The 16,808-nt window shown below is 53.1% G+C and overlaps 1 protein-coding gene across 1 annotated transcript; it reads left to right on the forward strand.

Annotated features, from left to right (window-relative positions):
* Positions 1 to 14,107: 14,107 nt before the first annotated feature.
* LOC311204351 (olfactory receptor 14C36-like) lies at positions 14,108 to 15,142 on the forward strand (the record flags this gene model as incomplete). The annotated part of the gene is made up of 1 exon (XM_084280780.1): positions 14,108 to 15,142. The coding sequence occupies one exon, from the start codon at positions 14,108 to 14,110 to the stop codon at positions 15,140 to 15,142; it is 1,035 nt and encodes a 344-aa protein (XP_084136906.1).
* Between the last annotated feature and the right edge of the window lie 1,666 nt (positions 15,143 to 16,808).

Below are 16,808 nucleotides of genomic sequence, written 5' to 3' on the forward strand. Positions count from 1 at the left end.
TCCAGCTCAGGCCGCTGGTTGGGACCCTGGAAAGGGTCGTAGCTGTGTTGAGCTATGAAGGCTCGAAGCTTGAATGGTTGTTTTCTCATGGGCTCCAGGAGGATGGACTCCTTGTCACGGGGAGCCTGGTGCTGCCTGGAATTGATACAGCTGGATCTTTCCAGCTGTTCCCATTCCTGGTACAGCTTCTGGTGTCCATTTTGCATGCCCAACAGGACATTCAGGTCAACCAAGCAGGCTTGAAAGCCCTGCAGGATTTTTCTGTATTGCCTGAGTAGCTCAGCCTCAGACCTCCACAAACGCCTGCCTTTCCTCAGGAGCAAGAACATTGTCCCCTTTGGCTCCTTCTGCAGCTGTGGGCTCCTTTCTGCCACTTCTCTCTCAGCTTCCAGTTTCCACTGGGCCTCTTCAGGCTGGGTGGGAACACAGATGTTTCCTTGGGTGGCAGAGTCTGGCTCCCCTGACACTGGTGTGAGTTGCCCAGGCTCTCCCATTTCTCCATCCTGCTGCTGAGGAACCGGTGCCGTGCAGAGTTCCTCAGCAGAGCTGTGGATGGGCCATGGCACTGGAGTATTGCCCAGGTGATTCATGGTCTGCTCCAGGTGCCTGGACTTTTCAGCCAGCTTCATGGCAAGGGCAGTGAGTTTAGCCCTTGTCTGCTGCATGTTCTCTACCTCCTTGCCTGCTTCTGGAAAGCCTTCCTTTCTCAGCTGGGTGGTCCTCATCCCAATGGCCCTCCCTTCCTTCTCCAGGTCTTGGAGAAGTTGCTGCAGGCAGCTCTTCTTCTCCAGTAGAAGGCTGCGTATGCTGCCAGGCAGCACCAGTTCTTCCCCCTCCGGCACCTGGAGCTGAGCATGTGCCACAGCCTTGCCTGTTGTGAGGTGTCCAGGGTTCTGGCTTTCCAGCAGACTCTTCTGTGGTGCTGCCAGGGCCTGGGGCTCCTTTCTGCCAGAGGAGCAGGAGCTCTGCTTCTCCGCATCTCCCTGCTGCCCAGAAGGGTCCTTGGGCTGGGCCGTGCCAGGGGAGGTGGGCAGCTCACCCTTGAAGCGCTGCAGGAAGAACAGGAAGAGTTCCCTCTCCAGCCGCAGCTGGTTCTGGAGGATGCGGATACGGACGGGCTGGTTGCCATCCCTCTCCCACTGGAGCTGGCTGATGACATCCCGCAGCTTGCTGAGGGCCTCCCTCCTGCCCCTGATGGGCCTCACCATCTCCTCAGCCAGGGCCTGCTGCAGGTGGCGAGCCCGGCGAGTGGCAGTGCTGCACTCCTGCTGCAGCAGCGCCTGTGTCTGGCGGAGCTCAGCCTCCTTCCAGCGCTGCAGCTGGCGGGTCTCTGCCACCCGCTGCCGCTGGTCCAGCTCCTGCAGCTGGTGCTCCGACAGAACCCGTCGCTGCTCCCACTGGGACTCGAGCCATTCCGCCAGCACCTGCGTGGCCTCCTACAGAAGGGATGGCTTCCACCACATGCCCTAGAGAACTTGACCAAGGCACCTCCTGGGTGCCAGTGGCTTTGCTGCCAGATGAAACCAGACCAAGCTGGCTGGAAGCGCCATTCTCTCCTCTTCACCTGGGATTTGTTGTGGGGTTTTGGGGAGGGGCGTGTTTGTTGTCACACGGGTACAAACCCTGCATGACTTGTGGCATATACCTTCTCTAGTCTCTCTCTAGAGCAGAGGGATGCCTTCTCCTTGGAGCTGGGATACTGCTCTGGAGAGGTGAGGAGTAGGGCAGGTTGTCTTTGGAGTTGCTGGACCAGTTTCTCCACTGGTGAGGCAAGGGAAGGAGCAAGACTGTTTTCCTGTTGTTGGAGTCCGACTGCCAGTTCATTCCATGCTGGTGCTGCTTGGCTTTCCAGTCTGTTCTTGACAGTGACTTGGTGTACAGAGATGGTGGCTTTGTGCACCCTTACACCCCGTGGCTTGGGTCCATTGGGCTTCATCAGGATGGGTGGGAAACTGCACCTTGTCGGGGTTGTAATAAAGCATCTCTGGCACAGCTCATTGTCTCAGGTACTGGATCGCTTTCTCCACGGCAAGCCATTGGATTGGCTGACGTAGAAGATCTTCACCAAAGGGATGCCTTTCCCTCACACTTGAAGTGAGTCTCCTCCAAAAGCTGAAGAGATTTTGACTTTTTCCCAGTTGCCTTGTCAGTTCCTCCTTCCTTATCCAGGGATCCCAGCTGCTTGGCCTCCCTGTCGGATGATTCCAGGCTACTGGCCTCCATATCCCAGCATCGGAGCAGCCAAGTGGGAATGTCCTCACCTGAAAGGTGGAAGGAATCCTCTCAAATACTGATTCAATGAAATGCAGTAATGCTGAGTAGATTCATAGAGATGTAGCTTAGGAGACAATTAATTAATATCACTTTAATATAAGAAATTATATTATTGTTTTGAGAATAGATCTGGTTTGGATGTTAGTAGAATATGGCTGTAGCCGTGTGAGCTCTTTTGTGAGAGCAGCTACAGAATTTAACCCAAACAGTGTATCAGTCTTGAAGATAAAGACGACAGGGGAGTCATAAATGAGACCAACGACCAATTATCAGCTATAAGGGGTTATTAATGAGTTTGTGCAGGAATGAGTTTTAGAAACTATGGAGAAAACCATAAAGAACATGTGCTGAAGACCACCAGAAGACCCCCTAAGTGTCCCCGAGTGTGCTCTATCTGGGAGGAGTGAATGTGAATGACTTCCTGGAAATAATGTGCATGACCCTGTCTTTTCTTAGAAATTCGAATGAATTCAGCCCCCGGCTGACCCTCAGCTCCTCGGGCAAGGGGCTGGGGGCATGTTGATGGCCAGCGCCGGCTCCTCTTGGTCTGCCGGGCAACACCAGGAAATGACATTGCCCACGAGGTGGCAAGTGGTTGGCTGCCCCCTTGCACTGTCACCCCTCGACACTGTGATGTCATCACACCTCACACTCACCCCTACTACAGATCGGGGCATCGTGGCCGTGGGGCTGCCAGAAGCCCAAGACCAGCCGTGGCAGCAGGAGCCATGGCCAGGTACCGCCGCAGCCGCAGCCGCAGCCGCAGCCACAGCCGCAGCCGGAGCCGGAGCAGACGACGGCAGAGACCCCGCTCCAGGCGCTCCGGGCAGACACTCAGCCGGAGAAGGCGGAGGCAGCCAGCTGCCAGCCGCAGGCGGCAACGCCGAGGTAGGCGATGGAAACGGGGGCCTGTTCCCAGGCGCCGTGGGACGTCCTGGGGCTGTGGGCAGTGGGCGATGGAAGGGCGGCCGCGCAGCAGGGAGCGGGGCAGGGGACTCACAGACTCCCTCTTCCCCAGGTGGCCGCTCTGTCCTACGCCGCCGCACCGGCAAGCAGAGGATGAGGCGGCGGCGCAGGAGGAGGGCACCGTAAGCGCAGCGTCCGCACCCTCCCGCGCAGGACCCTTCCAGCCGTCGATGGACCTGTGACAGGGAGGTGGCAGGCGGTCCCCAGGAAGTGGGGGCCACCTGCCCCAGGACAGCACAGCCTGCCAATAAACTAAACATGGCTCCTCTATCGCTGGGTCTGATCTGGGGGCTGGCAGCCGTGGGCTGCGCTGGGGCTGAGGGGCCTGGGCTGCTCTGAGCTGCGCTCTCAGGGAGGAGGGGAGAAGCTTTGTGGGGAGGGGTCTTTGGGAGAAACCTGCTGCACCAAGCTCTGGCCCAGGGTCAGGAGGGGAGGACAAGGACCAACGTGGTGTCCCCACGACGACCACAATAATGGTAATGGTGTCAGGGTGTGAGCTCCAGGCTGCTGGGGCCTTGAGAGTGGGCACCGGGGGCTTCTGGCTCAGCTCCCACTCTGCCTTAGGCCTGGCCCAGGAGCCTTGGGCCAGGCTGAGACCTCACCTGTGCTTCGTGGGGTAAGGCTGGGCGAAGCAGCTGCATGTGGTGAGGCTGGGATCAGGCCCATAGTGTCGGGGCACCCCCATGGGAGGCAGAGACGGGCCCTACATGTGCAGGCTTACAGCAGAGCCCAAGTCTGGCATGTCGGGGGCTTGAAACCCAGCTCATGAGGCCAGTCCTGGGGCTCAGGAGAGAGAATGGAGTCCTGTATGTCAGGGCTTCAAGTTGGACTTGGGGCTCAGAGCCTGTCGTAGCTTTGTGGAGCTGGGTACTGGTAAAGAAGAGGGGGGCTGCAGGGGTGGCTGCTGCAAGGAGCAGCCAGAAGCTCTCTGCAGGTCCCGCAGAGCAAACACCAGCTGCCTCAAGGCCAGTGTCCTGGTTAAGGCCAGTCCAGAGTTAACCTCCCCAAGCAGCCAGCACTGGTGAGCTGAGTTAGCCTGGGCTAACTCATAACTGGAGAGTCAGGGAAAGACAGACAGAAAGGAACTCACTCTGAAACCCTGGAAGTCTGGGTGGTAGAAATGAGGGGGTAGCTGTGTGTCAACACTGCTGGGGATATCAGGGAGGTCCCAAATCTCCACAGCCAGGGCATTTCTGGGAGCAGCTCCTTCTCCCTCCCTGACAATGTCTCTGCTGCCTGGAACTGTCCCTGCAGCTGCTTCTCTTTCCCCATGTCACCTCCTGCTCTGTGCTGTCAGAACTCATCCATTCTGGCCTGTGCTCAGCTCTGCTCTGCAGACCCCTCCTGGCATCAGGGCACAGCCCCAGGGAACCTCTGTGTGTGCAGGGCTCAGGAGATGCTCTGACAAGTCCTAATGACCAAGAAAAGCTCAGCTCCCACTTCCCACCCAGCAAACAGGAGCCAAAAATTCAAAGTAAAGACTCTTTACCTGGAGTGGAAAAAGCGTCCTTGGTGTTCTTGAAAAGTCTCTGGGAAGTTCCCAGGGATCAGCTGGAGCTGGGAGCAAACCTGTCCTACGCAGCACACTGACAGCAGAAGGACCCTACACTGTCCTTCCATGGGTCACTGGCCACTCTGGGGTGATGCTGCTGGAAGCCCAGCAGGCAGGCTGAGTGCTGAACCTGGCGGCAGCAGAGTCCCTGCCCCAGCACACAGTTTTTGGGGTGCAGGGACCCTGTTCACAAGGACAGCCCGGGCACCCCTGGGTGCACATGCTGCTTCACACCTCTGCCTCCATGCCCAGGAGAAGACAGCTGTCCTGCCCTGTCCTACTGATAAGGTAGAAGGGCATCCCTTCTATGCAGCACTTACTGGTCCAATGATGATCCTGTTCTGACAGACCCCACACCCTGTCCCGTATCCCAGCTTTAGGAGTTCCCTCCAGGAACAGAACCTGCATTGCCCTGCACCCACAGACATACCAGGGAGAGGCTGTGGACATTTCTCCTCCAGTGAGCTCTCAGCATCCATCAGCTCTCTCAGCCTCACAGGTCTCCCCTTGGTGCCTACAGGCAGTGTCCCCAGCCCTTTGTGCTTGGCAGAGGAGCTGCTCCTGGGCAGAGCTGTCTCTCTGCAGTGCTGCCGGGTTGCCATGAGCTCCCTCCATCCCAGGAGCCTGGCTCAGCTCAGCAGGAGAAGACCAGTTCTTCTAGGCCCCCTCTGGTTCCTTCAGGCCCCATGGGGATCATTCTGTGATCTCATCTCTGACATTCCCTCCCTTGGCTGAGGAGAAATCCTTCTGTCCAGCAGAGTCCTTTCTCCTGATCAAACCAGAGCTGGGCAGCAGAATCACTTTTCCTTGTCTCCTCATGAGACAGGACCCCCAGGCAGGGACAGGGAGGGGGCTCTTTCCCTTATGGAGTGTAGGGAGTATCTCAAGTGACTCGAGGCACCTCGTCCTTGCTTTGCAGCCCTGGGGCTGCATAAGCAGCAGTTAAACATGATGTAGTTTAATAACCATGAAATCTCTCTCCTCAGCTGCCTGCTATGGCCAAGCAGCGTGTGAAGGGGTCGGCTTTCAGAGGAGATTCTCTCCCTGAACAGTTGTAATCAGACACATAGAAAGGTCACTTATCAACACACTGACCTTCTGACAGAACATTTCATTAGAGTTCTGAATGATGAGATGTTTTCCAACTCTCTGAAGCCCAAAGCATAAACCAGAGAGCTGAGTGGCAGCTGAATAACCAAAGAGCAAGTGGAGTTGAAAACCAGTGAGCCAAGTGAAGTGCATACATTCAGCCAGTCTCAGGAAAAGATGTCTTTAGGCATGGCCTTTGCATCAGGAGGTGTAAAAACACCTGAATGATGAGGGAGAGGACAGAGTCAGACATGGGGTAATGCAGGTACAAGGAAAAGTGAGTATTTATTCTGCTGCTATCGGTACCAGTCCTGCAAATTCCCAAGGAGTGTCTGCAAAGGCCAGGAAGAGGAACTGTCTGATGGAGCTGCTGTTGGACATTTGCTGACTCTGGGTATAGAAAAGTGTTGCAAAAGGAAAAGACAGAAGTTTGGAGAGATTTATAACATGGAAATCTAAAATGGTGGATTTGTCTCTCAAACTCCCAGGTGTGCTGAGGAGCAGAAGCCTCTCCCATGGGCTCCCAAAGAGTCCTTCCTGGTCTTCAGTTCTGGGTATGGGAAAACGGGGCTGACACACACTTTCCATCAGATGAATTTCACTCATGGGGAAGGGGATCCTGGCACCTTCCCTCCAGCCCCAGTAATTCCCATAGGAGCTGGGACCAAGAGGTCCCAAACAGAAAGTGCCTATTTTGTGCCCACTAGAACTCAGAAAGTGGAATCCCAGCACTGGTGGGTCTGTGGCAGCCATAGGCCAGAGCTGCATCCAATTCCAGCCCCAGAGCTGAAAGGGAAGAATGAGGTGTCTCGAGTCACTTGTCATACCCCCTATACTCCACAGGGGAAAGACCCCCGTCCCCATCCCTGCCTGGGGGTCCTGCCTCCTCAAGGAAAGGTGACTCTCCTGTCCAGCTATGCTCTGATGGACAGAAGGATTTTTCCCCAACCAAGGGAGGAAATGTCACTGAGGACTTCAGTGTCATTCCAAGTTGGTTCCCTGGAGCTGCAGGGACACCTTGAAGGATCCCAGAGGTGTTGCCTTCACCTGCTGCTCTGCCATAAGCATCAAAAGGAGCCTTGCCAGCAGGTCAAAGGAGGCGATCCTCCCCATGTACTCTGCCCTGCTCAGACCCCATCTGGAGTACTGTGTCCAGTTCTGGGCTCCCTGGGATAAACAAGACAGGGATCTCCTGGAGAGAGTCCAGCAAAGGGCTGTGAGAATGATGAAAGGACTGGAGCATCTCCCCTATGAGGAAAGGCTGAAGGAGCTGGGGCTGTTCAGCCATGAGAGAAGGCGGCTAAGAGGGGATCTTATTAATGGTTATTAATATCTCAAGTGTGGGACACAGGGGGAAATGGCCAGCCTCTTTTCCATGGTCTGTGGAGACAGGAGAAGGGGAAAAAGCTTCAAGCTGGAGCACAAGAAGTTCTGCAACAATATGCAGAAGAACTTTTACCCAGTGAGGGTGAGGGAGCCCTGGGACAGGCTGCCCAGGGGGGTGTGGAGTCTCCTTCCCTGGAGAGATTCCAGCCCCATCTGGACATCGACCTGTGCGATATGTGCTAAAGAACCTGCTTTGGGAGGGGGGTTGGACCCGATGATCTCTGGAGGTCCCTTCCAACACCTACGATTCTGTGATTCTGTGAAAACCAGCATTGATGGGCAACTGCCCCAATTCCTGAGCTCTGGTTGGATCTTTGAAATGTCCCGTGTGCTGGAGAGCGTGCTGCAGGGAGTGACAGCGACTGCAGAGCAACGCTGAGACCAGCCGGACAGACGAGGTGACAGTGGCTGCAGAGCAGCCCAGGGGAGCTGGTTCTCTTGGCTGTCAAAGCTGACACCCTGAGATGATGAAATCCCAACAAAGGGGCACAGGCACATGTCCATCGTATTCACCTCTCCTCCCAAATCATGTTACTCATCACCCCTGACAGGGAACACCTAAGACTGGGGTAGAAAGGACAGTGAGGAAGATACTCCTGGGGTAGCTGCTCCCCAATTCCACGGCTGGCAAAATTCTGATGTTTCCAGGAAATCCACAAGATGGCCTCGTCCTCCTGAGCCTTGTCTCTTGGGGAACTTTGGGCTGGGGACCAGCACTGAAAGTGGCTCTGTGATGACAGAAACCTCAAGGCTTGCCCCAGGGGAAGGCTTTGTATTGATAAAGTAGAGTTTTCCACTTCATAGGGACAGAAATGGGGGGAAAGCAAGGCTTTTCAGGAAGCAGTGTGAGTTCTGCTTGGCTTAAGCTCTGCCTACGTCCTATCAGCAGCGTGGGTTTGTTCCTACACGCTGTATTGGTAACGCAGGGAAGTTTCTCTTCATCCAAATAAGTCTTTCTCTGCTCTCCCTGAGGCTGCATCTTAAAGAACTGGAGTAAATCTGGAGGGACACCCCTGAATAGGGATAAATTAAAACGGTATTGTCATGAATGGTGTCCCCAACATCACTTGGTCAGTGGTGAAAACAGTCTGACAACGGGACCTTGAAATATCCTACTATATTTCAGGTGATGTTGTTTTGTCACAGAAATGAGAAATGAGATGAAATACCTGGGGTGGTTTAGCCCTGGCTTGAGGCCAGATGCCCATCAAAGTCGGTCTATCACTCCCCTTTTTTGTTGGACAGGGGAGAAAAGAGATATTGAGAGGCTCAGGAGTTGAGATAAGGGCAGGGAGAGATCATCAGTGTCATGGGCAGAAGAGACTCAACACAGAATAAAGGACAAAAAACTCTCTAATTTAAGACTGCACACCCAGTGACTTGAGACTCAGGTAATGAGAAGTGCAACAAGATCTTAAAGCCCCTACCCCCACCCCTATCTTCTTAGCAGACTTCACTACAGTCAGGATTTCTCTCCCTTCTTCCCCCCATTGTGGCACAGGGAGGGGCAGGGACTGGGAAAATGGGTGTGATAGATGAGCCTTTGTTCAGTAAACCGCATGTACCTTGAAACAGGCCGTAACATTCTGATTTTGTAAGAGTGATTGTGTAACGTATATTGTAAGTTGCTAACGAAGCATAGAACTGAGTTATAGGTCACTTAGAAGTAGAAACCACAGAAATCAAGTAGCCAATGAATGAGCTTGCTGTTAAAGATGACCAAATACGGGAGAGGGGTCAACATGTGAGGAAGACAAGCGACTTCATCCCATTGACCACCAGCAGGTAGAAGACGAGCCCCTACCAACAACTGGCGCACGCGCGGGAAACTAAACGAAGTCTCAGTGGAACAATTGGGACCTGGAACTAGAAGACTATAAAAACCTTAACTCGGACGGGGACCGTGCGCGCCGTTGGTAGAGCTGAGACTCTCCAGCTGCCCAGCGCTGCTCTGCCTGCTAAATTAATAAAAATAAATTTGTAACTGAATTAACTGGTTTCCGACTGGTGAGTGGGAAACCCACAATTACACAGGTCACCAGCCCAAGTTTCCCAAAAGAGACAAGGCTCAGCTGGACCAGCTCATCTTGTGGATTTCCTTGAAACAGAAGAATTTTGAACACCGTGGAATTTGGTAGCAGTTACCCCAGGCATAACTTCCTCACTGTCCTTTATAGCCCAGGCTTAGATGTTCCCTCCCAGGGAACCAGCCCAGAGCCATCCCGAAAACTGGACTGTCCCTAAAACTGCACGTCCTGGAGCTGCTTCCTCCAACCAGCCCCTGCTTTTGTGCTGAGCATGACAGAATGGGTATGGAATACCCCCTTTGGCCACTTCGGGTCACCTTTCCTGGCTGCGTCCCATCCTTTCTCATTAGTAGGGAAATATGAATAACTGAAAAGTCCTTGATTACTTGGCAACAACTGGAAACATCAGGGTGCTCTCAGCACTGCTCTCATCCTAATTCCTAAACACAGCATTCCATCAACTATAAGAAAAGAAATTAACTCCATCCTAGCTGAAACCAGGACACTTAGGTATGCAATGGATCAAACCTGCTTCAATAAGGTTTAATTTAATGAAGAATAAATGTTTAAAGGTGACAGGAAACACAAAGATAAAGCCATCCGGGTCCCCCACCTAAACAGGCTGCAGAATGAGCCCTGAGAAGTCTGAGATGGAATACTTCAAGCATGTGGAGAGTAGCCTCATGGATTGGGTAGATGCTTGTGAGGTCAGTGGGAACTGAATATCTCAACAATGTGTCCTTGGCCAATAGGGGAATACGTGCTTGTGAGGTCATACTGACAGATCTGGAGCAGGCTGTGGACAGTGAAGGTTGTTGTGAGGTCACTGATTCCAGAACAGCGGACAGGACAAGAGAAGGCAGATGGACTGTGTTGTGATGTCAGTGGTTCCCAAGTAGCTGATAGCTCAGACAAAGCCCAAAACTTGTGTAGAGAGTATCATTACTTCCTGAATAGTTGATAGGCAGGGAAAAGACCAATAGGCTGTGTGGGTTCTGAGGACGTATCTCTAGCCTGAGTCTAGGACCAGGCTTATGGACAGTATAGGTCCTTCTGAGGCTACTGGTGGCTGGACGTATGATTGGCCAGGAACTGACAGATATCTTGTGAATGTCCTTGTGATGTCAGTGGTGCCAAAATAGCTGACAAGCCAGGAATGGGGACATGTCAGTGGTAGATGCTGTGGTATCACCTTTGCCTGAGTGGTGGACAGGCCAGGAGTGTGCACCTTACTTGTGCATGACATTGTGGTTTCATTGGTGCTGGATTAGCTTTGATGCTGAGAGAGGCATATGGCTTGTGTGGGTGTGGTGGTTTAGCCCTGGCTGGAGGCCAGACACCCACCAAAGTCGATCTATCCCTCCCCTTTTTATTTGGACAGGGGAGAAAATAGATATCAAGAGGCTTAGGAGTCAAGATAAGGACAGGGAGAGATCATCCTGTAATGAACAACATGGGCAAAACAGACTCAACAGAGGGAAGGACAGAAAACTCTCTGGTTTCTTACACTGCACTGCACACCCAGTGACACCAGAGTTGGATAATGAGAAGCGTGACCAGATCTTAAAACAACGGGACCAGATCTTAAAGCACCTTCCCCCCACCCCTCCCTTCTTGCAGACTTCAGTGTAGTCAGGATTTTGCTGCCTTCTTCCCCCCCATTGTGGCATGGGAGGGGCAGGGACTGGGAGATGGGGCTTCGGTCAGTCCCTTGCAAGTTGGTTTCCTTCTTGGCCGGGGTGGGGGTGTCATTCATTCCTCACACCCTCCCCCTGCTGCACCGTGGGGTCCCACCCATGGCAGACAGTCCTCCACGACCTTCTCCAAGGTGAGTCCTTTCCCACAGGACTTCAGCTCTTCCCCAGCTGCCCCACCGTGGGTCACTGCTATGGGTGCAGTCACCAGTCACAGTGTCTCTCAGTCCCAGTCCTCCACGGGGTCACCAGCCTCCCCCCAGCAAAACTGCTCTGGCACAAATCTCTCCCTTGCTCATCTCTGTGTCTCTGTCTCTCTCCATGAGCCACCAGTGCTGGCAGGGGCTGGCTCCAACGTGGGTCACAGCATCTCCTGTCTGTCTCCACCTGCTCCATCCAGCGTGGGGCCTCTCCACGGGCTGCAGGTGGGGTCTGGGCTTTTTCCATGGGCTGCGGTGGGACACCCGCTCCACCATGGGTTTCTCCCCAGGGTGCAGGGGCATCTTTCACTCTGGCACATTGGGCATCCTCCCTCCTCTTCCCAGTCTTGGTGTCTGCACAGCTTGTTACATCTTCTCACTCCCTTCTCTGGTGGAAAAAGGCAGCTTCTTGTGTTCATGTTTTCCTAAATGTGATTCCCAGAGGCACTGTGACCATCACTGATGAGTTTGGCCTTGGTCAGCAGTGACTCTGCCCTTGGATCAACCAATGTTTGCTCTGCAGGGCCTGCAGAGAACTTCTAGCTGCTTCTTGCAGGAGCCACTTCTGCAGCCCCCATCCTCTCCCAGCACCCAGCTACGCCAGACTGCAACAATAACTGACCTTTCTATGTATCTGAATAAAACTGTTCTGGGAGAGAATCTCCTCTGAAAGCTGACCCCCTTCACATGCTGCTTGGCCATAGCAGCAGCTGAGGAGAGAGATTTCATGGTTATTAAACTGCATCATGTTTAACTGCTGTTTGTTGTCAGAGAAATCTGTCTGTGCCTGTCAGCACAGATGATGCCGGGAAAAGTGTTGGGAGTCCCAGGAGGCCAGTGAGGGAACTGCTGGTCTTGGGGAAGAGCAAGGATATCCAGACAGGGTTGGATCTCAAGGGACTGCTTTTCCTGCCTGTCCAAATCTCCTTAGCAGACCCATATCCATCAGAGGATGCTGCTGTCACTTCTTCTATCAACTGAGCCATGACAGAAAATACCTGTGACTGGAAAAAGGTCCTCCATGGGAAATTCCTTTGAAACCTGTATCACTAAGGACCCAACTATAATCCAAGTAGTTGTAGGAGTTTTGAGCTCTTTAATGAAACTTAGTTGAAGAGCCATGCTTGTAAGGGCTTTCTGGATGTTAATGAGCCCCATGGTGTCTTTTCTGCTGAATCCCCAGACCTCAGATACCAAGATGAGAGTGAAGAAACCTCTCAAGAAGTTCAAGTCAGGAATAATGCCCAAAGTACCTTGAAGCACTAACAGGCCCCACTGGGAGCCATTCCTGACAAAGCCTCCCCAGGGGCTCGTTAGAGCAGACAACTGGAGGCCATGAGGACAAACCCAGGCAAAGCACAGGCAGCTCTGATGGCTGAGGACACCCTGGCTTGGTCTGATGAAGCAGCAATGCCAATGCTGACCCCCAGCCCCTGGGCAGGGATATCCTGAGAATGTCAGAGATGAGAACAATCCCCATGAAGCCTGAGACACCAGCAGGGAGCCTACAAGAACTGGTCTTCTCTTGATGACCTGGGCCAGGCTTCAGGGATGAAGGGAGCTCATGGCATCCCAGCAGAGCTGCAGAGAGACAGCTGTGCCCAGGAGCACCTCCTCTGCCAAGCACACAGGGCTGGGGACACTGCCTGTAGGCAACAAGGGGAGACCTGTGATGCTGAGAGAGCTGACAGACGCTGAGAGGTCACTGGAGGAGAAATCTGCACAGTCTCTGCCTGGTATGTCTGTGGGTGCAGGGCAATGCAGGTTCTGTTCCTGGAGGGATCTCCTAAAGCTGGGACATGGGGCAGTGTGTGGGGTCTGTCAGGAGGACAGGTTCTCTATAGGACCAGAAGGTGCTGCCTGGAAGGGATGCCCTTCTGCCCCATCAGAGGGACAGGGCAGAACAGCTGTCTTCTCCTGGGCATGTTTGATGGGTGCTCAGGGCTGTCCTTGAGAGCAGGGTCCATGCACCCTGGGGGTGTGTGCTGGGGCAAGGACTCTGCAGCTGCCAGGGTCAGCACTCAGCCTGCCTGCTGGGCTTCCATCAGCACCACTGCAGAAAGAAGCTGTGGGTGGCAAGTGTGACCCATGGAAGGACAGTGTAGGGTCCTTCTGCTGTCTAAGTGTGCTGTGTAGGATAGGTTTGCTACCAGCTGCAGTTGATCCCAGGGAACTTCCCAGTGACTTTTTAAGAACACCGGGGATACATTTTCCACTCCAGGTGCAAACTCATTGGTCATTAGGACTTGTCAGAGCATCTCCTGAGCCCTGCACACACAGAGGTTCCCCTGGGCAGTGTCCTGATGCCAGGAGGAGTCTGCAGAGCAGAGCTGAGTACAGGGCAGATTGGATGAGGTGTGTGAGTACAGAGCTGGAGGGGAAATAGGCAAAAAGAAGCAGGTAGAGTGACAGCTTCAGGCAGCAGAGTGTCCAGCACAGGGCACCTGAGAGTAGGCCTGATGGACAGAGCAGGTCTCCACACTCTGCACTCAGGGAAAGGTTTTACTGGCACTGCAGCAGCAATGTCAGGCAGTTCTGACAGAAAAACTCTCCTCAGGTACAGGCAGGAAGAAAAACAAAGCTCCAAATATCTCTTCTGCCCTTGGGTGAAATTGGAGTGACAGTGCTGAAAAGCTCATTGCTATCAACAGGGGATTTAGTCTGAGATCACACCATCCTTCTATTTACTGACTGCTGCCAGGCAGGATTGAGTTCTCAAGACCCCACAGCCACCCCTCCTCCCAGCAGTGACACACTCAAGCCAGCACAAAGCAGACCTCTCAAAAGGGACCTGACAAAAGTCTTCCTGAATGTAGAAAGACAATGTGAATTGGAAGAGGTTTTCCTCAAAGAACAGTTCCCTAATTTCTCATTGTGCCTTTTCCTCCTTGGACAGGTCTCCTCACTTGATGGCAGCAGATGTCCAACAGCAGCAGCTCCATCAGCCAGTTCCTCCTCCTGGCCTTTGCAGACACACGGGAGCTGCAGCTCTTGCACTTCTGCCTCTTCCTGGGCATCTACCTGGCTGCTCTCCTGGGCAATGGCCTCATCATCATCACCATAGCCTGTGACCACCACCTCCACACCCCCATGTACTTCTTTCTCCTCAACCTCTCTATTACTGACCTTGCCTATATCTCTACCACCATTCCCAAATCCATGTCCAATTCCTTGTGGGACACCAGGGCCATTTCCTACACAGGGTGTGTGGCTCAACTCTTTTTCTTTGTATTTTTGATCTTCACAGAGTACTATATTCTCACTGTCATGGCCTATGACCGCTACGTTGCCATCTGCCACCCCCTGCACTACGGGACCCTCCTGGGCAGCAGAGCTTGTGTCCACATGGCAGCAGCTGCCTGGGCTGGTGGGTTTCTCAGTGCTGTGCTGCACACATCCTGTACATTTTCACTGCCCCTCTGCAAGGGCAATGTCATTGACCAGTTCTTCTGTGAAATCCCCCAGATCCTCAAGCTCTCCTGCTCAGATGCCTACCTCAGGGAAATTGGGGTCATTGTGGTCAGTGCTTGTTTAGCTTTTGGGTGTTTTGTGTTCATTGTGGTGTCCTATGTGCAGATCTTCAGGGCTGTGCTGAGGATCCCCTCGCAGCAGGGACGGCACAAAGCCTTTTCCACCTGCCTCCCTCACCTGGCCGTGGTCTCCCTGTTTCTCAGCACTGTTCTTTTTGCCTACCTGAAGCCCCCCTCCATCTCCTCCCTATTTCTGGACCTTGTAGTGTCATTTCTGTACTCGGTTTTTCCACCAGCAGTGAACCCCCTCATCTACAGCTTGAGGAACCAGGAGCTCAAGGATGCTGTGTGGAAACTGAGGACTGGATGTTTCCAAGCAGGGACGAACTGCTCATCTGTTTCTGCTGTCACTGGCCATGTAACTCACGTTAGGATCAGCTGTATTTTGAAGGGTTTGTTTCCTTCTGTTTTCTCTGTGCTGTAATGACATGGTGCATGTTCATCCCATTCCTAATGTAGTACCCCCAGGTCTTTTGTGACGCAGCCACTTTGTGATGTCGAGCTGTGCTCTCTTTGCATCATGTGTGCCTGGAAGGGTGCACAGTTTTTTCTTTACTTTTCTCCTGATATGTCTAAAAAAATTATTAGAACATTTTCATTGGCTGAATCACTTGTCTACTTGTCTGAAATGGCAATGCTTTCCCCCCATGACAGAACCAGAATTTCCTGGAAGTCTACCATAGAATCATAGAACCACTTATGTTGGTAGAGATCTTTAACATAGTCGAGTCCACAACTACAGCCTAACCTTGTCTAGTCCACCTCTAGACCATGTCCTCAAGCACAACATCTACACACCATTTAAATACCTCTAGGGATGGTGAGTCCACCACTTCCCTGGGCAGCCTCTTCCAATACTTGACTACCCTTTTCAGTAAAGAATTTCTTCCTTATATCTAACCAAAATCTCCCCTGGTGTAATCTGACACCATTTTTTCTTATCCCATCCCTGTCTATTGAGATAAGAAACTGAACCCAAACACCCTACACCCTCCTTGCAGGTAGTTGTAGAGAGCGATAAGGTCTCTGCTCAGCCTCCTTTTCTTAACACTAAAAAGCCCCAGTTCCCTCAGCTGATCCTTACAGGTCTTGTGCTCCAATACTTCTAGAGATTTGTCGCTCTTCTCTGGACACGGCCCAGCATCTCAACGTCCTTCTTGCACTGAGGGGCCCAAAACTGGACACGGTACTCGAGGTGAAGCCTCACCAGAGCTGAGGACAACAGAACTATAACTGCCCTACTCCTGCTAGTCACACTACTCCTTATACAGGCCAGGATGCTGTTGGCCTTCTTGGCCACCTGGGCACAGTGCTGGCTGATGTTCAGCTGGCTGTCCACTAACACCCCCAGATCCTTTTCCTCCAGGCAGCTCTCCAGCCTCTCTGCCACAGGCCTGTAGCATTGCCTGGGGTTATTGTGACCAAAGTGCATTTGGCATTGTTGAACTCCTTAAAACTGTCCTCTGCCCATCAATCCAGCCAGGCCAAGTCTCTCTGCAGAGCCTCTCTGCCTTACAGCAGGGTTACCTGCCACCAGCTGGATTCAGCTCTGTTCACCACAACTCTCTGGCCTTCAGCCAGCTTCTAACCCAGCACAGAGTATACCAATCTAATCCATGAGCGGCTCGTTTCTCCTGCAGGATGCTGTGGGACACAGTGTTGAAGGCTTCACTGAAGTCCAGGTAGATCACATCCACAGCCTTCCCCTCCTCCACTAAGCAGGTCACCTTGTCATAGTAGGAGATCAGTTTCCTTGAGCACAATCTGCCTTTCTTAAACCCATGCTGACTGGGTCTGATGGCCGGAGTCTCCTGCATGTGTTACATGATGGTACACAAGATGATTTGTTCAATCCCCTTCCCCAGCACTGAGGTCAGGCTAAAAGGCTTGTAGTTCCCTGGATCCTCCCTCTGGCACATCTTGCAGATGGGTGTCACATGTGCCAGCTTCCAGTCAGCCAGAACCACCCCTGTCAGCCAGGACAGCTGGTAAATTAGGGAAAGTGGCTTGGGGAGCACTTCTGCCAGCTCCCTCATTGCCCTCGGGGTGTAACCCATCCAGAGCCATTGACTTGTGTGGATCTGAGCTGC

The sequence above is a fragment of the Gallinula chloropus genome, assembly GCF_964237585.1.
Source record: "Gallinula chloropus genome assembly, contig: HAP1_SCAFFOLD_353, whole genome shotgun sequence".
NCBI lineage: Eukaryota > Metazoa > Chordata > Aves > Gruiformes > Rallidae > Gallinula > Gallinula chloropus.